At 37.8% G+C, this 24,448-nt stretch overlaps 1 protein-coding gene across 1 annotated transcript; it reads right to left on the minus strand.

The window, feature by feature from the left end:
- Positions 1-273: 273 nt before the first annotated feature.
- Positions 274-24,223, minus strand: STK17A (serine/threonine kinase 17a; the record flags this gene model as incomplete). Its single annotated transcript, XM_081996386.1, has 7 exons — positions 24,009-24,223; positions 15,506-15,718; positions 9,278-9,422; positions 2,521-2,647; positions 1,751-1,799; positions 1,450-1,629; positions 274-607 (listed from the first exon to the last, which is right to left on the minus strand). The coding sequence occupies exons 1-7, from the start codon at positions 24,185-24,187 to the stop codon at positions 274-276; spliced, it is 1,227 nt and encodes a 408-aa protein (XP_081852512.1). The 5' UTR covers positions 24,188-24,223.
- Between the last annotated feature and the right edge of the window lie 225 nt (positions 24,224-24,448).

Raw genomic sequence — 24,448 nt, forward strand, 5'->3', positions numbered from 1 at the left:
TAACAAGAACTCTGCTATCAAGCAACAAAAAACCCAGAAATAAAAATTAAACCAAAAGAAGCTTTTATCTTTGTTAAATTCCTGTCAGACACTTGAAATCTTGTTTGTCTGTTCCATGAAATTAAAAGCTTGGCACATTTTCCTTGGATGCCATTTATCAACAATTCCTTTTATCTAGAGCATTTATTGCGTATCAGAAATTCACTTGGCTAGGATACTTTTGTTTAGTAGAAAACACTGCCTTCCAGTTATAGCTATGAAGCTCCATACAGTTCAGTAAATGAATTCACCTGGTATTTCTTGCAGCAGTGGTTCCTCAAATTTAAATCGTTTGGAAATGGCTTTCTGCTCAGTTACTTTTTCTTTTTCTGACTGCCTACATTGTCCCAGTGTATATGAAGCCACTACAATTAGTTCTTCTGTCACTACTGATTCTTCTTCTTCAGTCTTCTCAGCATCTACTGGTTTTTCAGAGGCAGAATCTGCACCTTTCTGGGTGACATCACTGGTCTCCCCTCCTGTACTCTTACTCCAGGCCCTGCAAGCAGGATTATCGCTTTGCTCTAGCCATGGATGTTGAAGACATTCTTCAGCGGTTGCCCGGTCCCTGCGGAGAAAGGAAGGTGTTGAAATAAGTGTCCAAATGAATTTGAAATCCAGTACCTTGCAGAAGAGATCCATACAAATTATTCAAAGGATATGACTGTATTAAAGACAGACTGATAGAACTTCTAAAAAAAAGAGTGCTGATAGCTACCTTTTACCAAAAAAGACCAACAGCAGCCCAAGGAGATGACTGCTAACATTTAAAATAAAGGAGTTCATAGATTCTTAAATATCACAGTTTACACTCCCATGTTTCCAACCAACTTTTGAAGTTTATACAGATGATATTTATTTTTTTATACATGTAGGAAAATTATCCAATCCTTACAATCTTAAGGTATTCCCATACACAAGCAGTAGGCAGTTTCAGTAGTTGACATGCCCCATGAAGAACTGGTGAAGTTCCACGGAAAACACCTCTTCTATTTTGAGACCTGGAATTTCCAATTTGCCACCCATTGAGAAAAGCGTACCAATGGACCAGAAAAGAGTAAGGTACTCTACCAACTCATCAAGAATAAAAGGTTCAAAGCACAGTTAATTTAAGAGACATCAGCAAGGTACCTGTGAAGAAAGTCCATACACTGTACCACACGCTGCAATTCATATCCAGTTTTCTGAAGTGAATTTGAGTTTTAATTACGAACAACTGGACATATTCAGAATACGCAAGTTTGGAGGGAAACAGAGAACTTTTCATGTGTATGAAAAAAGTAATAGCACAATGAAATATGAATAATCAAAAGCTCCCTTATACTTTAAAAATGAAAATGCCAGAACTTGCTACATTTAAAATTAATCTAGTGAGACATATGAGCATATAGAGTTGGGTATTTTACTCACTCGGGTTTCTTAACCAGCAGAGTTTTGATGAAATCCACAGCAGACTCCGATATGAGGTCAAAGTCTTCTCCAGAGTAACTTACATTCATTTGAGAGATATTTAAAAATGTTTCTTGTTTATCGTCCCCTAAGAAAGGCGATATCCCTGTTAGCATAACATATGCCAGTACTCCAATGCTCCTAAATTAAAAGTAGAAAACAGAAAAGCAGTTTTTTAGGGTTTGGGTTTTTCTATTTTATTATTTTTAAAAAACCTTTTCTGTAAAGTAAGTTATGACGACCATTAATTTGTTCAACTTACCACATGTCAGTTGCTGTACTGATTGGGTCATAACTCAGAATTTCAGGAGCTATTTAGAGAAGAAAAGGCAAAATAAGTTCTATTTTTGTCATATGCAGACATTATATTGTAGTTATATAGTGCAATAATAGGCATGTGGTAAAATTTAATGTAAGTCATTTGAAGCATGACAGTCTTTTGAAATAGAGATATTTCTACTCAAGTTAAAAGCAATGAATGATAGTAATCACTTAAGTTTTATTGTCCTCTTCAGAAACCAGGCCAGTCTCCTTCCCAATTAAGGAAGCTGTATACCAATTTATTACGGAAAAAATGACAAATATCCAACATTCTGTACTCCAGCACTGAAACCCATACCCACAAAGATATACTATACAACTTAAAGATATTTTCAAGTACATTTTCAAGGCCTGGAATGATTTGCTTTTAAAAAATTAAATGGATACAAACCTCCACAAGCTAAAATATTATATTGAGAGACTGAATATGTAATTCTGAACTTTTAATGCAAGTAATACTTGTTATCACTGCTGGTAAGATTCATCTAAAGCATGTACTCATCTTTGACACATTCCCTCATTAGACTGGCATGGCTTGCCATGGTTCTAGCTTTTACAGCAGTACCACATCCAAGCAATAAGCTGATCTTCAATACAGGAACTACACAGCCAGCCTGGCATTCACCAAACTGAGGCAGTTTCTCTTTTCACCCCGAAAAGCCTGGACAGTCCCCTCGTCAGGGCTACATCACTCATACAGTAACAACTTACCGACATATTCTGGAGTTCCCATAATTTCTCTTAGTTCCTCACTGCTCTTCATTATTCTGGAAAGGCCAAAATCTACTATCTTAATGTCTCCCAGAGGAGACTTATTGGTTAGGAGAATATTTTGGGGCTGAAAAAAATACAAGAAGGAGACTTTCAGGATCACCCAAATCTAACATCTATGACACCTTGTTCTCTAATTATTTTAGATCAAGAGTAGCAATAATGCATTCCATAACAAGTACTATACCCAGGATCATTTATTTATGGGTTTCCTGTCCCCCCTCAGGTGAACTTGAAGAGACACATAGGCTGAAAGGAGTGGCAGGATTTTTTTTTTTTTGGCTTAGAACACATACAAAAGACATGCCAGTAGTTATCATAACAATAGCATATAAATACCTCCACATTTGTACCTCTAGTCCTTCATATCACCTTTTTAACTTCCCTTTCCTCCTTGCTTCCTTCCAATAGATGGTGTAAAATACCTGCTGCTGAAGGGTGTCCAAAAACACCCAATCATTTCAGAAGACCTGAACACAAAACTATTTTGACTACACCTGGTTTAAAGAAAGTCTGTTGCAACTGACCTCAATCTTGTTCAAAGTACAAACAATTGTATTACAGAATACTAACTGAAGAACAGTTTAAAAAAAATACAGCAGCCTGCAAAACAGGTTTTTAAAAGCAGCACCTTTGGATAAACTTGTTTGCTCTGACGTCACTAGATCTTGGCTGTCATCCTTCAAAGCACCTTTGTGGTCATTAAGAAGTTCCTTACTGTCTACTTTGAATGCTAGTTCAGTTTAAAAAAAGATCTGAAAAATAACTTTAGACAACAGGTCTTAGAGATTTTTTTTTGTAACTGAAGCATATCCTTGCCAAAAAAAAAAGTGTGACTCTCCCTGCCCACAGGTCAATGATCACATTGCATTGTAACAGTAACTTTTCCAAATGGTAACACTGACAGTTGCCACTACATTCATGCCTCTGGTGACCACAAGTTCCATGAAAGTGAAGAAGCCTTTATTTATTGAGAACCTGGATCATCTTATATTAGAGGTGGTTGAGAAAGGAGGACAAAGGAATAAACATTGAAGCAACCACTGACTGATAATCCAACTGTATTAAGACCAACATTTATACTTTTTCCCTAATTGCTGAGCCATTCTCTCCTCATCCCCTAGTCAATCATGAAGGCATGCTTTTGCATGAACAGCATCGCTTTTAAACACATAAATAGAACTCTGCAAGAGCCTTTTAAAAACCTTGGGCCAGTTCTCCTTGCTGCAAGATCTAAATACGATCAAGTTCCTTCATTCCTACAAAGTTAAACCATGGTATTTCAAACTAACTCCATGACATTGCAGTCCATTTTCTGTTTGTAAATCTATGTTTTAAGAACAGCTTTTTTTTTGATTACAAACTGGGATCTGGTGGCTGTACAAAGGCATTTGGAGCTGCGCATTACCATATGCTTTATAGTTCACATTTGTTATTCTGTATTTGTATTAGAAAAACAAACACCCAAAAATGCTGACCATGCCTCCCTAATTAGCCTCTCAGATGTTCTTCCCAGTGGGAAATTTGGTTACTTTCTGAAGAGGCAAATAGAAAGCATGAGAAAAGCATTTGTTCTCTATATTTAAACTAGGAAAAGTTTTTAATGGAAATGTTTCATGAAACCTTTAAGCCCTGTATTCGTAGATAATGGAGTTGCCAGAAGTCTTTATTGTCTTTTTAAAAAAAGTCTTATTACTCAAAACACACCTACACAGAAAAAACATGTCTAAAGTACAAATTGAATCATAAACCTAAATCAATTCATAATGAAATACCAGCCATTTTCTTCTTTTAAGGAATCGTTATGGGGTTCAAGTGAAGCGACAGTCTAAACACGAGCATGAAACCTTAAAGAAGCTATAGCTTTGAACTTCCCATAGTTTTCAGCTCCACACAATTACTCTAAAGCTTTAAGAAAAGGAAGATAATTTTCCCACATCTGTAAATCTCTTTCTCTTTTGTTTTTCCACTGCTATAATACAACTATGTTTGCCTAATGCTGATTAACTCACAAAGGCAAAAGATATGCAGGCCAGAGGCTCTCCTGGTCACCCTTCTAAAAAGGGTCTTTCATTCTTACAATCAAGCAGTAATGAAACAGCTAATGAAAACTGTCAACTGGTAATATTTAAAAACCTACCCCTCCACTGCAGAAAGGCTTAAGTGCTCCAGTTTAGAACCTCTTATGTTGTGCACTGAACAAAAACATAAAAAATTCCTGCCTAAATGGACAATCTGAATGGATGTACTTTACTACAAGATTGGTATGTGCACAGAAACCACATGATGTGGCCACACGAGTCTAGCCCAATGTCACGTTATCACGGCCAGAAACAGGTACCTTTGGAAAGATTATAAAAAGAAGAGAATGGTGTTTTTCCAGGCATACTGTCAGCAATCAGAAACTTAGGCTTTTGGAATTTGAGATGTTGGTTATACCTGTATCATCATTTTAGAGTAAAAGCAGTGAAAAGCATCATTTATCAATGTAAATATTAACCAGTTTTACATTTTTCACTTAAACTGGACTAAACTACTGCACATAAAAAAGAGCATAGCTTTCTTGACACTATCAACTTTAGTACAAAGGCCAAAGTAAGGCAATATGTACAAAGATCTATTCTCATGTAGAAACTTATTACAAACTATTTGTGTGATTTGCAGAATAAGTGTACTTGGTGAAATGGGGTACCCTTCAACCCTACATTGCCAGCAGGTTTTGGAATCTTGTAAACTGACTATATAATTGCAAAATCTGTATATTTACCATTATTCCAGAAGTTTCTATGAACCTTTGGCCCTAATATTTCTTGTATCTTTAGTTGGTTTCAAGAAGAGTATGGCTAAGGATGCATAATAAAAGTCATGTTTTTAAACTAATCAATGCCTCACCTTAACCTGCAATATTAAGTTAGGTATCTGATTTAATGAGAAGATAGAAAAGAAAAATCAGATTCCCTAGAAGACAAGACAGGAATTATCCAAGGAATAATGGGCAGAAACAGGAAAAACCCCAGCTACATTATGTGTAAAGATACTAAAGCAGGCTAATCAGTCTGCCCCTTAAAAAGTTAAAGGACTCCCGTATCTTTAAGCAATTGAAATGTAAGAGCAGAATTTGCTTGGGGGTTGGATTGTTTTGGTCCATGTGTACAAGTGGAAAAAATGCAACAGTCACTAAAAGAGTACACATGTTGGACTGGCATCACACCTTATTTGCCAAAATAGGCAATGCAAGTCTCAAATTAAGAAATAAGGCTATGATCCAAATAGGTTCTGTAGAACTCGAATACTATGTACCTGCCTATTAATAAACAGCTTTGCTCTAATTGCTATAAAGGTTTGAACTTCAGATTAAACTGTTCTTTTGCCTTGAAAAATCAGTATTTTAGTTTTTAAATCTTTTCCTAGTTTCCTGGGTGTTCCTTTAGACAAGGAATACTACACTTCTACTAATACTACACTTCTGCATAATAAACATTCCGCCTTAATCCACCTGGAAAACTCAGTTGAGAAAATTAATCTGTGATGGTCTTGCAACAGGCCACTTCTTTTGTAATTGCATTAGTTTGCTTTCTGAATATTGGTGTAAAATGACACCCAAAACAATTTCAGACAATGATTTTTCTAGCTGTCCTCACTGTCCACAATATCTTGAAAACAATAGAGAAGGAGGGAAAAGTTGTCCGTTGGATAGCAAGAGTAATATATACTGTAGGAGAGTGCTGCTTGGAGCAGTCATTGTCCCGCACCGCAGGGCTGTGTAAGGCTCTTTACCTACCTCCACTGTGTGCAAGAGGCAGCTAGGCCTTCCTCAGCGCCCACACCTTTTTAAATTCTCTTCCATTCCCAAGTACTTTCAGCTTTTACCAAACACTAATTCAAGTCAAACAGCAAAAACACAGAGAAAGGAGTCTTCCCTTACTCTGCAGCTTTTATGCACCATTAAAAGGAGATGAAAGACTCCTGACTACAATCTATGCACACCCTGCATATTAAATAGCATCAACACAATACTGTCGAGTGATACTTAATTTGCACTCAGTAGCATTATATTTGCTCTTTCTCCAAGACAAAACTGGATTACATGATTGGATTTTGCTATTAAAAACAAGCCATTTTCCAACCATCTTTCAGGAGAACCATGCTTTTGGAAAGAAATTATTAGGTGGCAACCCTGCTAAGCCACATCGAAATACCCCATTTTGTCTGCAGTGGTTTGTCTCATAGGAAAAAATCTTGCATCTATGAAGGGTCAGACAGAAGCTAAAGCAAGCTGTCAGTGTCCTAGATCTGGTTGATTAGGTTTATAATACAAAACTACAACAAACTGACAATCACATACTGACAACCGTTTTGACTTTAACTCTTATTGGCATAGAGCCTGACTTTTTTTGAAGGTGCAACATAGGAAAATTGGATGGACCTTTCCAAAGGTATGTGTACCAGACAAATGAAAGGGAAACCTTTAGAGACACAAAGCAAAACTAATAGCACACAGAAAACATTTTAGCAAGTATTTGTAAACTTTTTGATATTGGCAAACACCTTGCTTACCAGCAGTACACTTTGCACAAGTCTTCCAATACAAAACTAAGTATTTAGTAAATTCCATAGTTCTGTAAGCACTAGGTGAAGCAGCATGAGCCATACTATACACCAGAAAATGGTTTGAAGCCAGTAGGTTAATAAGCATGCAGCCAAAACCAGCACCCAACTTCAATCTGAGTTTCTTGAAAAATGGGCCTTTTTAGGGCATGCAAGGTATGTGGGTCAATCAATCTTTGCAAGTCATGGTTCTTAATCCTACAGTTTCCATCATTCTTATTTGCCAATATTCTGAAGACTTCCCTAAACCTTATTTTGCAAAAGACCAATAGTCTCATATATCATGAAAGTAATCACACTGTCATTAGAACTGCTATTAAGATCCACTTTTCAAAAACACATTGCATACTGCAGTAAAGTATAAACATATTAAACTCAAACATTTGACCATTTGCTCTAAGGTTTATAAAGCAGCAAAGCAATGCTGGATCTTTCATTGAGACCTGGAGATGCTCAATTTTATAACATAAGTTTTCTGATCAGTTGGAAAGAGTTTAAGTAAGCTTTTTGTGAACTTTGAAGAAGCTACCTGTCCACAAGCTGTAATCAACACCCCAGTCTACCTTTGCGATTAAGTACTGTCATCAAAGAAAACACAACATATTTCTGATTACAGATACCCAGCTGATGATGCTCAGGAACACCGCAGCTTTAACTAAAAACATGTATGAACATATACTGTCCACAAAAGACATGTTTTCATTTTACACACTTTGCTTCAAGGAGATTCAACAGAAATATTTTTGGCCAACCATAGTAGAGACACTGAGTATCTCATGTAAGTGTACTAGAACTTTAAGGAATTCTAACTGCTCAGTTTTAGTCCTCCTGAACACTTACTCTCACATCACTTGCTAAAAATTTTCCATTAATTATTTTAGTACAATTATTAATATTCTCTATGTATGACTAAATCAATGGGCTACAGAAAGTTTTAAAGGATTCCAGAGAATTTGAATAAATGGTTGGAAAACCAGGCAGGTGAGATATTTGTGTGCAAATATTACTTATCATCTGCTTTAGCCGATGAATGGTACATGATGTGCTAGGTTATATATTAAATATGTACAGCTTGATACTGGAATCTCCTGGTAGCTTTGTACTACTGCCAAAATGCAATTAAGTGTAAGTAAGGATCTCAGCAACAGAAGAAACACATACATCCTTAGTAAATGTGGGAATTGGACATGTAAAAAAAGAATTTTAAAATATTAGTAATAATAAGTATCTTGTATTAAGCAAGGCAGTATAAAAAAAAGTAGTTCAACCTCAAAATGAGAAAATTGCATCTTCCATATGAGTGTATGGATGGAAGCTAAAGGAAATTAATTGCAGCTTGCTGCCAACAGGAGACAATAGTTTTCTGGATCCCTGTAACAACTTCCTTTGTAATCATAAGCAGTACTCTGGATTTTCTATAATGGCAACTGTACCTTCCTCTTGATTTGGGTCAAGGCTGCTTTTCAGTAAGAAAATATATTTATTCCAGTAAGTCGTGATAATTGATATACCAATAGGGTGGTGACCAACTGTTTGGCAGTAAATGGAAAAATGGAAAACATTTAAGTTAAGTTTTACAGTAATTTAAAAAAAATATCAAGAGTTATAATTATGCTTAACACATTAATATACTGTTTACCAGTCCTGTATGAACACTTAATTCTGAAACATTACACTTTATACTACCAGTGTGTCTGCCATCCTTCTGCTTCATTAAAACTCAAGTCAATGCAAAAACCCAACCTATTTTTTAATGGCCATGTAATACCCAGATATTTTTATTGCACTTTAGAATTGAGCCAGGTCTTGCCTAAAGTACTCATTCACGATTTACAGTGCAATGCAAATCCACTTTTGACTTCATTATACTTCACTTAAAGAAATGAAGTTTATATTTGACACAATCATAGAAACTCCCCAGAAGGCTTGCAACCCTGGCACCTGCTGCATCTCAAAGGTTGAATTTTATAATTTGAGGAATAATTGCGTTAAAATTGTGTTAATTGCAAATTGGCATTAGTATGACATATGACCAATAAGAAAGCCAGCAGATAAGAAATTAGTGAGAAAAACACACTAACAGTCTTACCTTTAAGTCAAGATGGACCACATTGTTTCTGTGCAAGAATGAAACTCCTTCTAAGATCTGCTTCATAAGTCGTTTAACATCTTTTTCTTTGAAGGCTTCCTCTCTTTCAGCCACACACTGGTCAAAGATTTCACCTCCAGCAGCACTATGGAACAATATGAATTTTATTATTTCAAAGACTAAGTTACAGCACCCATTTTTTTCTACTCACACTGTTTTATTTAGCGTAAGAACAAGGAGCAGGCAGTAGCATCCAACAGTGATATTTTCAGTTATTAAACATCTGGCAAGCTTTTACAGCCTAGGAAGACTTCTCTGCAGATGGCAGCTTTGGGGAGAAGCAGAGATCTTAGTCATTTAGGTCAGAGAATATGAATACTACAGAAACTTTTGGGGCTATTTTGGAAACACTATTGACTGTGCTTTGAGATGAACACCACATTTGTTTGAAGGCAGTGTTTACATAAAAGATGTGCCTTTTGCCATTCCTATGAAACTACATGGAAGTTTGGCCAAGGTAAGCCTTTGTAAACACAAAGCAAAACAGCCCCACACCCAATCCTCCTCAAAACACTTTGCACATACTCAAAAGACTAAAGTTTATAATTGAATTGTTTGTGAAGTCTCTGGTCTACAGGGATGCATTAAGTTTCTAAATGGCTTTCATCTAAAAACAATTTTGAAAATTTTAGCTCTCTGCTTGCTTCCTTATCTTTTGTTTGTATATGTTTAAATAACAAAGTAACAAGAATAACTACAGATGAATGAATGTTTTTAAAGTACTCGGAAGCCACGATGCAGTACCATCTCTTTACAGCAGTGACTCTAAAGAACTAAAATTGTTTTACAATATAATCACATAGTACCAAAAGTAAAATAAGCAGAGTAGAGGCTCCATCTTAAAACAAGAATGGGCATAAGAACAGTAGAATGGAGCCATTTTGCATATGATTGTTGAATTACTACTTAGCAATGTATAAATGAAATCAACACATACACACTTTGTTCTGTATGAAATTCTATAATCATCCCTTAGTGAAAGATGGTGAAAGCCCTGAGGACAGTATCTTCGAGGTACCCCAAACTGTGACATGCAAACCTGACTTTGCACAAGCGTTAATCTTCATTGATGCATAGCCATCTATTCTGCCTTTGCTTGCTCTTTAATAAATTATATTACCTAAGCAATCCAGAAGAGAGGGGCACACATCCAACAAGGATGTAACAGCAAATGAAATTTCTACAAAATTGGTGCATTTGGATTATGTGCCCCCAGAAAAAGAACACAAATATACTCAATTTTTTACTTTGTCAATACTAACTTTGCTGCTACAGTCCTAGTACCTAAAAATGCCTCATGGTTTATAAAAACATTTTGCCTTCCCACACGTTCTCATGACTGTTATTTAAAATTCTGCCTGTGGATTGTCTTGCAAGCAAAAAGAATTTAAAAGAGGGTTAGACCTTAACTTCTTCTGAAGAGTTTTATATTTCTGTTCTATATGCTGGCATATTGGTACAGAAGTACAATTTGATTTATTAAACTAGGATTTTATTTTAAACAAGAAAAGTCCATTAAATATTTTTCTTCATCTTGTATCAAAGATGACAGAACTCAATAAAATTAGTTTTCGAATGAGTATTAATACCTTAATTCCTCTAGAAAAATTGCATATGCCCAGCAATTTAGCACATCTTTCTTGATCACATTTTTTATTTAATTGAAGGAAAAAGTTAATAATATTTCAGCTTTCAACATGATTCAGGTATTAATGACATTCTTAAAATTGACACTGGATAGTATATTGCAATACTCTGAAAGAAATTCTTTTAAAAGCAACATCAATTGGATGTTCAAGCTAAGGATAGAAAGACTTCTACTGTAATCAATAACCTAAACTTTCTACTTTGAGAATGCCATAATATGTTACTTAGAAGAATGATTTTATTCCTCATAGAAGTAGACTATAATGCACATACAGTTAAAAGATCTACTACCAAAATTACTAACAACATGACATGTTTTATAGCAACAACCATAGGATTTTGCTGGTATAGCTCTGACACTTGAAATAAGCCAACAGTACTTCTGCAATTTAATTTTATGTGAAATAGGATTTATACCTTAAAACTGCTGTTGTCAACCAGGGATCACACTTCATTTTTAGACTCAAGTGAAAAATCAGCAACAGGGGCGGGCCTTAAAGCCTCGTTTGCTATATGTCTGTTTGGTAGACATCTGTTACAAATAAGTCACACTAATAAGGAAATTAACATTGAAGTAGGCACCAAGCTAAAATATAAGCTATGTAGAATTTTAATACTACACTTAAAAGTTTCACATGGCAAGGTGGTCTCACATGCAATGTTTCATTTTTTGATCAACTTCACTATTTAGATAGAACAACTTTTTCTAGACAATTCATTCTATCAAAAAATTACCACATTCAAACAAGTAACTAGTAATCCTTTACAAGAACACAGGGAAATTTCTTACTGCAACTGTTTTGTGTATTGTTGCTGTGGAGTGAGCTTAATTGATTCCCTCAAGCACAACAGTCAGCTAGCTGTGAGCCAACCCAGTCACAAGTGGTTGGAAGTACAATGTCAAAACAAACTCCAAAAAGATTCTCCAGCACATCTATGACAAATTTTGCCAACCTCCTTAAAAATACTGTCAACTCAGTTATTTTGTATTCCCTATGTAGAGTTCAGGGGGAAAAAAGAAAATTAATCAAAACACAGAAGGGATTAAAATACCTGCTAGGAAAATATTATGGGCATGTCATTGCTATGATTTCTGTATACATGCAGACCAGGAGTTTTTTGGTATTTATAACATTTACCCATTTTCCCCTCTAAGAACACATTTTCCATTAAGCTGTAGCTTTTCTAATGGTCATTATGAAATAACCACTTTGCAAACCACTGGGCACTCCCACCCACCTCCATAGAAAATGTTTCTAGGGGATAAAAGCAAAGAATTGTCCTCAGGACAAGAAAGTCTTTAGGAAAACAAGCCATCTTAATCTGAAAAAAATGGATAAGGAAATATTTAAGAGCACTATGTTTTGAAATCCACTGTTACTTAGAATGCATTATTTCTCTAGTATGGGCTCCCTTAGCTAGGTGTACGAAAAAATGAGATACGTAAGAATTCTTTCCAAACTTAAAAGCTACGGCAACTAGAATTCTTTAGCTATTTTAATTTGTTTATGAAAGTACTGTTGTGCTAATAACTTCTCTGTCGTTTCAAGTGAAATCCAACTGCTCTTCATCAATGAAAAGCATGCTAACATTTTATTACAGCTTATCAGCATAAATGAGCTAAAAGTCATTTGAAAGTCCAGAACATTAATCTTTGTTACAGTTATGTTGACTTTAAAGTCATTGGAGACTGCTTATCTTCATTCAAACATACCCTAACAATGCACTGTCTGGAATTCAGCATCGTACTTCTTTCAAGTGCATTTACAATACACTAACACAGTCCTTTAGCGTATCCTTAGAAACAGATTGAACAAATCTATTTCAGTGCATCTGAAAAAAATTAAACATTTCCCCCAGCTTTAATGGATCAGACATTAAGATAGTCTTCTGAAAGACTCAGAAGGACAAATCCTCAGAGTACAGATACGTAGATAATAAGTTCCTAGAATACATTTGATTTCAAATGCTGAGTGAGACTATATACAGCCTGCAAGGCTCCAAAATTTACTTCCTGAATCTTGTGCTGTCAAAAGCCTTTCTTGAAAGGGTTATCTTTGGAAGACAAATAGAAACTCATCTGCTTTCTGTACCCAGAGCTTATATTACAAGAAGATCACAAGGTCGTTGTAACACTATCAGCAATTTTGAAGTTACACATCAGGTTTCTGTAATATCCGACCCACTCATGACCCACTAATATCATCTGTCCCTTCCATAGATGTATAAACATATGGTGATGAACACTTATAAAAAACGCCAGTTCTTAAGCATCAGATGCTCTTGTTGCTCGCTCTTTCAAAAGAAATTGGAAAAAGCCAGGTAGGTTACATACAAATATTGAGCCTAAAATCTATCAAATTTTCTTTTTTCCTTTTATATCTGATGCGTTAGGTTTCCCAGACTGTATCTCTACCTTTTTCAGTAAAAATCCAGTTTCCTTTCATTCCATTTTCACTGAAATATAGAAACATGACTGACCCATAGATTAATTCCAGGCTTTACATACTACCCCTTCAGACTTACCCCTTCAACTCCTACTTAAATACTCTCTTTGAGGTCTTGTGCCAGCAAACAGAAATCAGAGACTGTTGTCAGAGTGGATGCAGATAGCCATCAATTTGCTATCCTACAGCTGAAGCCAACACTGTTGCTTTCCGTTGCTCAGCACTTAATATAATGACCAATTTTGTTTTCTGTCAAAAACTGATACTGCTTGAAAGACAGCTCTCCATGTAACATTAATATTTCTCTTCATGAAGGCAAAGCACTAGATGTCCCCCTCACCTCTTATGACAGATTCAACATCAAGACAAGAAACTTTAAAACCTTAGCAGATAAAGTTCATGGCCAACAATTAAGTATTTGTTTTTCTCTGCCGCAAGATAAAGATCTGCCACACAGACCATCAAGCCTAACAGACACTGAAATGCCCTACAGAAGCTTGCAGTCTAGATACATTCTTTAATCCTCTGCGTACAGAATGTCAGAAATTTACTAACATTCATACCTGTTCTGTTGCAACATGTCTCTGGAACATGCTGACATTAAAGAAGCATTCAGACATATTTGCTGAAGTCAGGGAAAGACTGTTTTTGTAATTTACAATTCTAACACACTGCTATTTATCTGAAAGAAGGTATGACTGTTTGATGCCTATAAAAACAATAATGTTGCTAATTACTGAACATCCTGGTGACTACTGAACAACCTAGTTAATACTTGGGATTAAAAATGTTTTGCAATTTTAAGAGAATTGAGTTCTAAAGGAAAACTAGCAATTTTGCATTAAAATTACCACAAAACCCATTGCTCATATCAAGCTTTGGAGTCTACCACTCATGTTACATCCCTGCAGGATCCAGCAATTTAAACAGTATTCTAGTTAGTTCTGTGCTGCTAGTGTTTAAAGCATGTATTTATGAGTCTCCAAGAACAGCAGTTAACTCCAGAAGATCTGTCACACCTTTGCATTATAACAGATACTTGAATATTTCATAAATCGTGAATTCCATACGGGCACAATGAAGTTGAAAAAATATATTCTAGACAGTGAACTGAACTTTAAAAATACAATTTCTTTTGACTTCTAAACAAGATCAGATTGGGACACAAGATTTCTCACCATTTCTTTGCATTATCAAGCAAGAAGAGCTGTACAAACTACATTTATCTTAGCAGACAGGTTAAGTCACTTATGAACTATTGAGCCTCACTGTTCCTCTCCTAATTATTTAAAATCCATAGAGCTTGAACAGGTTCTTAACAGCTTTCAATAGCAACAAGCATTTGGCTGCCTCTTGGAACCTATGTGTCAAATATCTAAGCTGCCAGCATATTAGATGAACAGTCACTACAGCTGCAGAAACCCCATCTGGACAAACTCAAGGGAGGAAAAATACACAGATAAATGTAAAGTCACAAGTTAAAAGTCATTTGAAAGAAACTATTCTAGGTCTGAATCCTCCTACTCTTTTTCTTCCCCCAGAAGATAATGGTTTAGAGAACTTTTCATTGTAGATCATAGGGGTTTTTGGAATTTTTTTTTTTTTTTTAAACAATGATGTTGCTTTCAATACCTTTTTCATAATGGTAAAAAAACACCCTCCAAAACCAGATTTCACTTCATCTTTGTCACTGTCAATAAAATACACTTCAGTTTTTGAACAGATACTCATTGGTTCTTTCCTCTTCCTCTTTTACAAGTAGGGAATGTACACAATTCATATGTCACTAAAGATTTTTTTAATTACATAAACTATAGTTCAAGCTTTGAAAGATACTACATAATTGGAAAAAATTATTATAATCTGCAGTAGTTACAAGATTGCACATAACTTCTCGTATTACTGATTTTCGTAGCAATTCTTTTTGAACTCAAACAATTTTGAGCTCAAGCTCGTGTAACCAGCCAGCAATAAAATCTTTTCACATTATTCATATTGACACACAGTCTTTTTACATTATTAGTTTCAAGCAAATACTTCAGAAGGTTATTCAGGAATTATTACTAGTACTTACTATTCCAGAACTAAAATCATCTCTGTTGCAGTTTCATAAACTTCATACAAGTTAATGACCCAAAGGTTGCATTGTGCCAGCTCAAGGACTGCAATTTCATGGATTATTTCCATCCGACAGTCTTGGCCCTTTCTTCTTTTTCTCATGAATTTCGCTGCAAACTCTCTTTCAGTGTCTTTCTGGATACACTTCTTCACCACTGCAAATTTTCCTCTGAAATGGAAGAAGAATTTTAAGTTAAAATTAAGTCCCTTAGTGACAACACTGGTGTGGCCCTTATAAATTAACATTACAGGAAACTTGAACTAAATCACTATTAATGAATACATTTAAAATATGTTCTAAATTTAGAAAGATGCCTTGCGGAGTGATAATCCCTACACTGAAGTTAGGAACATCACAAGGCAGAATGTAATTTAACCTCCATTAAAAGTAAAGACTTAAACCTATCACTTCAAGGAGCATGGATTTCAAAAATACAGAATAAACAAGCTGTGCTAGTTTGCAAGATTAAGGTATCCTCAAACCTTTCATTAAAAAAGCCGGCAGAAACCAAAGTGTACAAACAGGCAATTTATGCTTTCTGTGACTACATCGCAATAGCTAAAGTAATTGCCCAGCTATTGTTTTATAAAGTATCCCACCATATTCAAGGCTACAGCAACCAGCACTCTTACTGAACAACTGCTCAAAATGCTGCTCCATTTGCCATGCAACACCCAGACTCTGCTCTGCATTGGTATCTTCACCATAATATGTCTCAAATGATAAAAGCCAGAGGTTTTTTTGGTTGTTTAACAGTTCTCAAAATCCCTTATTCTTAGGCTCACTGTAGAAGTAAGGAACATCACCACCATTAATGGGTTTAAACTAAAAGCAGGCAGATTTCGACTAGATAAGGAGGAAATTTTTCACAATGAGGGTGGTGAAACAATGGCACAAGTTGCCCAGAGAGGTAGCAGATGTCCCATCCCTGGAAACGTTCAAGGTCAGGCTGGACGGGGCTCTGAGCAACTTGTTCTAGTTGAAGATGTCCCTGCTTACTGCAGAGGGCTTGGACTAGGTGACCTTAAAAGGTCTCTTCCAACTAAAACCATTCTATGATTTTAAAAAAATTAAGCAGCTTGACCAACATAAAGCTTTCTAACAAAATTTGTGACAACGATAATGTGAATACAAACCACACTGAGCAGAACTGAGCATAGCACTTAACCCATGTTAAGGAGCGTCCCTTCTGACAAAACACACAACCGATGAGTTACACCAAGCCAGCAGGCTAGCTCAAACCACACTGCAGCACTTACGTCAGAAGACTTCCCCCCAGCATTTTGGACTGAAGTGTCTGCTCTAAACTTCCTTGCAATAGAGTCCCACACCACCTGCTTCACTCTGTTCCATTCATGCAGTATGGATTTTTAGACTGAAAAGGTCTAATTAATTAATATCTGTCATCTAATGCAATGATGAGTTCTTTGAAGTATAGCAATCTTTTTTTAGTTCTTACCAGACAGGTATAATATAAATAAAAAAGATAGTTTTGATTAACATGTAAAATTTTTCTTATAAAGCTGCAGGAACAGCTTGGAGATCTGTATTTTGGTTCTTTACTTAATTTACTGTAGGACTGATGAAACCAAAGTAAGAGTCCTTGTCTGGTTTGGAATACAATTACATGGGTCTTGCCTCTCCTGCCTCCAAGCTGAAGTTCACAGAATTAATAATTCAGCTCATGTCAAAGTTTTCACTCTCACAGCTCCTAACCTATTGGCAGACTCATGTTTCCATGGAACATAACTGCTAAAAGAAGTTGTGGTCAGCTTGCTTTTAATAGGCATTTGTTTCAAAATTACCCTGTCTAAATGAATTAAGTCAAATAAGCACCCACAAAGTGGGTATTTGCTAGGCAATCTCACCAAAATAATATGACTTCTAACCACTGATACAGCCACAGTTATTCCTCTAGGAATAATGTTTTGCATAAGCACACATTATCTACAGCACAACAGGTGTTAAGGCTTGATCAGAGCACAGCCCAGATGGCTGTGAAGGTAGACAAACAATAAGTACATGCCTTCAATGCCTTGAATCCATTTTTTTGGGAGAAAGGTCTTCATTATTAATACATTGGTTAAGACAAGTTTTGCTTTGCAAGTGCATGAAAATAGTAGCATAGGATTTTGTAGCACTAGGAAGGTGTGGTCAAAGGAGTTACCACAGAATATCACAGGAGCAATAGACACCTAAAGCCTCGAATAAAGCCTAAACAACCTGCTAGGTGCCTGGTACACATGTTGGAAGAACTAACAAATATATAGTAGAAACAGCTCACCAGGAAACATAGGAATATGCTAACAATGCTCCTGATCCCAAAAATATTGCAAGAACAGTGTTTCTTTTAGGCAGATTTCTAGGAAGTTTGTCACATTAGGCTTGCAACTACCAGTATAAACATCCCTCCAGTATTGCAATCCTAACCACAACTGAAAGCAACCTTCCTTATCTAGCCAGTGAAAAGGATTTTAAATTATTCCAAATGAAGACATGCATCTGTATGGTTTGTGTACAATATAAAGCTATACTTTTATTGAAAGTGTCAAAATTCTTGCTCAAGTTTTTAGCACTGAAACCAAAAACAGCACAGAGAAAAACCTAGCAACTATGCTGATAAGAAAACACCCAAAAGAAAAATAAATTGAGAGACTAACAAATAAGCCCTTTAACAGCAAGTTATTTTAACACCTGGTAGATACTCAGCCTTTATACCAAAAACCTAGACCCCTGGGTTCAGCCTGCTGTATTTTTCTTAAATAGCCTGTGAATGCAGTTTCCTTCCGGTTGAATGTCACCTTAGTGCAAAGTCAAAAGCTTTTAATTCTAGCACCGGTGAAGGATGTAGAGAAAGTAGTTTAGAAAAGTTTGAACTCTCTATAATACAGCTTTCAAGAAGCACAGTGGTGTTTTGCATTACATACAAAATCTATCTAGAAGCAAGTTAATTAGCCTAATTAGTACCAATGTTGCCGATTCATCACACGTTAGTCACTATGGAAATAAAACAGCATTCACAGGGCAGCGAGAAACAGCAAGAGCCACCACTGTGTGTGGCCACGCATGTCCTGTTTAGCTGAGCTGGCCAGAAGCCTGATAGGTGACGTAATTAAAAGGACAGGTTACACGGGAGTTCAGCTGGCTGAAAAATACTAATCCTTAGTTGTTTAAGGCCAAGAATCCTGCCCAGGTTCTTTATGGCTATACCTATCATTAGAACTCATCTTTTCTGAAAGCAATCCCCAAAAAGATCAAACTTGACAAACCTGATGCTTACAGCTAATAGAACTAATTACTGTGCAGCAATCTAGATTCATGCATGAGACAATTTCAGAGCTAAGATCCAAAGATACCATCCATTGTATGGTTAATCCAAAAGATAAATTTGTAAAGAATTTCTTTTTGATAGAGACAGAATAGTAGGTAAGACCGATATAAACAAGCTTTCCGATAAAGTACACATTGTATATGCTTCATCTTTGCTTTTCTTAACATTCTGCTTTTCAGAACTCCTTATTAAAAAAATAATTATTAAATAGTGAAAATATTATTAAAGCAGAGCATTGCTAGTTTAGCTGTATTGAGAAGAGCTAGCAGCAAGAACACTGCATTGAAGGAAGAACAATTTTGAGAGAAAATACTTGATGTGCATCTCCAAAGTTAAAAACTGACTACCAGTCATCCAAACACAAACAAAAATGCTTTGAAGGGAGATGTGAATAGCAAACTAGAAGTAGTTCTCAGTCCTTACAAGAGTCTCATCCAAGAATTATGATTTAAGATAAATCATATCTGATTACAAAGAAGCTCAATGTCACCTTTTCAGATCGCCAACAGAATTAGCATTGTTTTATCTGGCATACATTATGGCTTAAAGCTAAAGCCTCAACTCACAAATCAAATGTCAAATGAGATAAAAGCAGGAACATTTATGTCACACTAGTTAATTTTGGTTGTTATAGGCTCAGAAGAACAGAGAACTAACCTTACTTTAATAATTATTTTTAAAGTGACATATAAAACTCTGTCACTGTAACAAATGCAAGAATGACAGCAATTCCTGCAAAGTTATTTACTTTTTATAAAGTTCAGAAAACTTTTCTGAGACCCACAAAATTGGATGCAATTTATTCCGTAACTCATATCAAACATTTCTTTCTAAAGTGTGTGTCTTTTCCCTACAATTTTTGATTTTCAAACAGCAGGGTTTGACAACATTTCTGATGTTCATGAATAATTTACTCACATAAATTTATTCTCAAATGGTGGAACAAACTACTTGCAACTCTTTATTTTCACCTCTTCTACACTTTTGCTTAGTTCCACCACTGTTTCACCCTAGCTGTGCTACTGCAGAGGGCAGCTGAGGACAGAAGTGCGATAGCATCTATGTTCTCACTGATGCACAAAATTGTTCAAGTGTCATGTACCACTAGGATGCACATTACTGAAAGATATCTGAGAAATAATCAAGTTCACACCAGAGTTTGTGGGGAAAAAAACCCCAAAAATTCAAGACATGGCCTGTCTGCATGGAAAATTCTTTGGTTCTAACTAGTGACCTGGCTGTATATTTCCTTATTCTGTTCAGTCTCCTCAGATCATTAGAATACTTGTTATTCTTTCCTCTGTGTGAAGAATGAGCTTGTCTGCTTTAACATAAAACTGGGAATGAGAATCAACTGAATTGCACTTCACATACATTTACATGTATACGCTGCACACATTTCACTAGCAGAAGGTTGCTTATTTTAGAGCAATCATTTAATGTGACACTTAGATTCCAGTGAGAAGAAAGCAAGGCCAGTCGTTTATGCCTTCCTCCAACCCAGCTCTAGCATCAGGAGTATTATTTTCTGTACACAAATGATGATTTCCAATATGTACATAGCTTGTTTTACATTAAAAGAGTGCAACACACCATCAATGAGCTGAAGAATTAACTAATAGTCCAGTAGTATTTTGTATGCAATTAGTTAGGAGTTTGCTGAGGAAAAAGAGCAAAGCAACTAAATACAATTATACTAGACTCTTTAAAGAAGCCCTAGGTAATACAAAATATATTGTTCCCCATTTTGCAGTACAACTGTGGCTTAAGCCCAGATGGTACAGGAAAGAAGAGTTAAGCAATCAGTGTCTTGTCCTTTACAAAGGTTACACTACTTCAAACTAACCTAACTCAAGCTAGCGCTGTCTGAAAACATGTGAGTAAGTTGACGAGAAGTGGCAACCTTAAAACATCCATCAGAGGTAATTTTGATTTTAAACATCACGCAGATGAATATTTGTGTGTGAACATTCCAATTTTGGGACAGTAAAATTAATAAGGCTGTGAAGACTAGTCCAAAATGTCATTTATTAAAACATTTCATTAAAAACCCTGCCATTTCCATGTCATCCTAAGAAACTTAAAATAATTTATTTTCCAGAGTAGCCATTATAACCAAGTTTTTGGTATTTTTCCTAAATTAACCTGGTTTTCCTAGCAGCTGTACTTAGACTTGTAAATGCCTGTTCAGCTACTGAATGAGGCAGCCGCCTTCACATTCTGCAAGCAGGTTTTTTTTTCCGTGAGCAGAAACAATGAAGCCTGATTTCCTGTGGCTTTGCACCCAAGTCCCTCCAGTGACATTGAGACCAGGTTCCTCCCAGGCTCATCTACAAGTTTCAGCAATACTTCCCCAGGACTCTCACCCCTAACACGCCACCAGGGGCAGGCAGCCCCAGTACCTCTCTTCCCTGCATGGCTAGAACTACACCACCTCAGCGTTTTCCCATGTTCCCCCCTCTTCCCAACTCCTCCACACATAGGTGTCAAGGGAACGGAGGACAGAGGCCCCAGGTGCCATGGCTAGTTCAACATACATGTGTTGACTGACTGGATTGGATGCCAAAGAGCACACAAACCTGCCAAGTTCATGCAGCAGCCTTACTCTCAGCAATGGTGCTAAATCTGCTTTCTTTTCTCTCCCTGCTGTCAGTTTTAAACACAACTCATATGAATATCATTATTCTCAAAACCTCTATCTAAAGTTCAGCTTTTAAATTGTTTCCCTAATTCTGGGAAATGTGATGGACAAATATAGACTGTATTAACATTTTTGTTAGCAAATTCAGCTACCAAATTAGAATTAAAATAGATAATGTTGTGTGCACAAGGACTGCTTTTTATTTGAGATGAAAACCTGTCATACCTGGGTGCTAATGTGTCCAAGTCCTTTGTAAAAGTAAAGTCTACCTACAAGTAAAGACTTACACACTTTATGAACAGATAAAAGTGAAACAATTCCTGCTAAGCATACATTATCAAGAAAATGACAGAGGCAGTTCCAAGCATCAGAGAGACTTTCCATTTACCTCTTATGCTTTGCCACAATGAGTTAGCAAAAATACTCTCTTTTAGGGAAGTACTTGAGCTGAAGTATCCACTCTTTTTAAGTAGTAAAAAGTAAGCACTCAAAATTGTTGAACAAAAAACCAAGCATAAAATGTATAGATCTCTATACTCTAAGAGAGAAGATAGTGAAAACATTTGTGAAGTTGAGGAGAGAAAAAGGGTCTGAACCAAAATATATGCAACTGTTGGACAAAAACAAGACAAACTTAGAACAGTCACTTAACTCATTTTAACATAACTACAGGTGCAAAGTCACAACCTCCATGTGAAGATCATCTTTAAATGTAGTTGTGGCCAAAAATGACTCCGCACAAAAAGCCATACAGAGATCTCCTCGTTCAAACGGCAGAGTAAGATTTGCTGTAGTACTTATTCTTGTTCATAGCGTAAAGCGAATAATTTCAGTTGCACTTTTCTGTGCCAGAAGGAATCTTCATCTAGTCTATTTTCTGATGAGGACAATGAATATCACCCAGCTCCCAAGAGAAGCTCTCACTACATGGCAGAACTATCAAGTATGTTCCAAAAAGTCATCTCATCTTCAAATAAAGCACACCTGGGTAGCAGTGCTACCAGGAAATCCTGTGCTCCACTGCTCCTATACGTTCTTGACTGTTGCTTGGAATTAAGGCTGTTCTCTAGCCTGCATTTACTTAGTTTCAGTTTCCAGGCCCTGGACATTGTGGTCACACGATGCTAAAGACAGCCTTCTCACTCTGTAGGGTGTTTCTCCCACCTGCTTTCCATGTGAATACTTCAAGCTACTATGTTTAAAGGGTTATTATTCTGTTAGTACACCGGGGTTACTAAAGTGAGCATTAAGCTGACACCTAGACAACCTAAGAATTTGTTAGAGGTACTTACGGCAGCTACATTTGCCTTGAAACTCCTCTTTCCTCTTTAGCTCCAAAGAGTTTGTTTCTGCTGTTTACCTGCCCCTATACTCAGCTATACAGTTAGCATAACTTGCAAAAGAACATACCTTAAGGAGCATATCTTGCCATATATCCTGTGGTATTCCATCTTATCTAAAGAGCATTCTGATCAAAAAGATTAAGTACATTATGAATATAAGTAGGAATACTGTCATTCTTTTTTATAAAAAGTGACAGAATTTCAGGCAAAACTATTGGTTTAGTGGTGCTGAAATTCCATACATATCATTCCTGAGATGCAAAAACCTTTTAATGAGAATTTCTGCCTCAAACCTTTTGCTTGCTATCAGTCAGGTGTTGAAATTATACTTTGATTAAACCTTACATGTGGAGTCACTTTCAAAACCAATTTTTTAAACTAGCTGTTTAATTCTTTGAAAAGTTCCACCATTATATTATTCTCAAGCATATGCTACCACGAACTAGTCTCCTCTAGACGTATTTTCCCCCATATCACAGTTTACAAAGCTCAAGGGGAAAAAACCCCAAAAAACCAACAAAAACCCAAACCGGGCAGGTTTCCGTTTGCAATCGAAGTCTAGAGCAATAGTCTCGGCTTCACACCAGTTGCCGGGGCAGAGCGCAGTATCTTCCGCAGCCAGCTCCACAAGGCTGCTGAGGACTTGCTCGCTGGAGAGAGGGACAAACAGCCGCGGCAGCAGCTGGGGTACAGCCGTACTGACAGCTGCCTCCCGGCGCCCCTTCCAGCCAAGCCAAACCCTGCCCGGCCAGTGCGCTGGGCACGTCCTGGGAGCTGACCCACAGCAGGGCGAGGCCAGCAAAGGATGCCGCTGAGCGCGGCTCCAGCGCTGACGGGGCAGCGATCCCCCCGCTACCCCTCCCGCCATCCCCCAGCTCTGCGCAGGCGGGGCAGCAGGTGGACGCGCCCGGTAACCGCCTGCCGGCACCTCGCCGCGGCGGGCAGCGAGAGACAGAGGAGAGGCGCAGAGCGGAGGGAAGGCACCGACTTCTCCCCCAACCCCCACCGCGGGCACCCGCCTTGCGCTCGGCGCCTCGGGCAAGTGGAGCCGGCGAGGCGGCCGGGGGACGGACCGGGGCACCTCTTCCCCTCGGGCACCCCCGCTGCCAGCACTCCTTCCCCAGGGACGTGCACCGCGCTCACCTGCCGAGCTCCCTGCCGGGGCTGAGGCTGTACCGCTCCTGGAAGGGCTCGGTGCGGATGGGCGTACGGATCTCCGTCAGGAAACCGCCTCGCCGCCGGCCTCGGCCGGGAGCGGGCTGAGGTGGCGGCGGCCGGTCATCATGGGAGCGGTGGGGTGGCGGTTTCTCCTCGGGGCTCATGATGCGGGGCTTCTCCTTCAGCAGGGGGACGCCTTCCCGTGCCCCTGCCGGTCTGCCTCTCCGCCGGGCCGGGCCGGACCGGACCGGGCTCCCCTCGGGCTCCGGGGTGCGCTGCCAGACGCTGCCGCTGCTCGAGGAGGACGGCGGGCAACACGCTGCCAACTGAGGGGACGGAGGGGCGGGGCTCAGTCTCCGGGCCCCGCCCTTTAACGCCTCACCTTGGTGGGAGGGAGGGAGAAGGGCGGGGCGGCGCGCGGCGCC

This window comes from Phaethon aethereus, assembly GCF_964289735.1.
Source record: "Phaethon aethereus genome assembly, chromosome: 2".
Lineage (NCBI taxonomy): Eukaryota > Metazoa > Chordata > Aves > Phaethontiformes > Phaethontidae > Phaethon > Phaethon aethereus.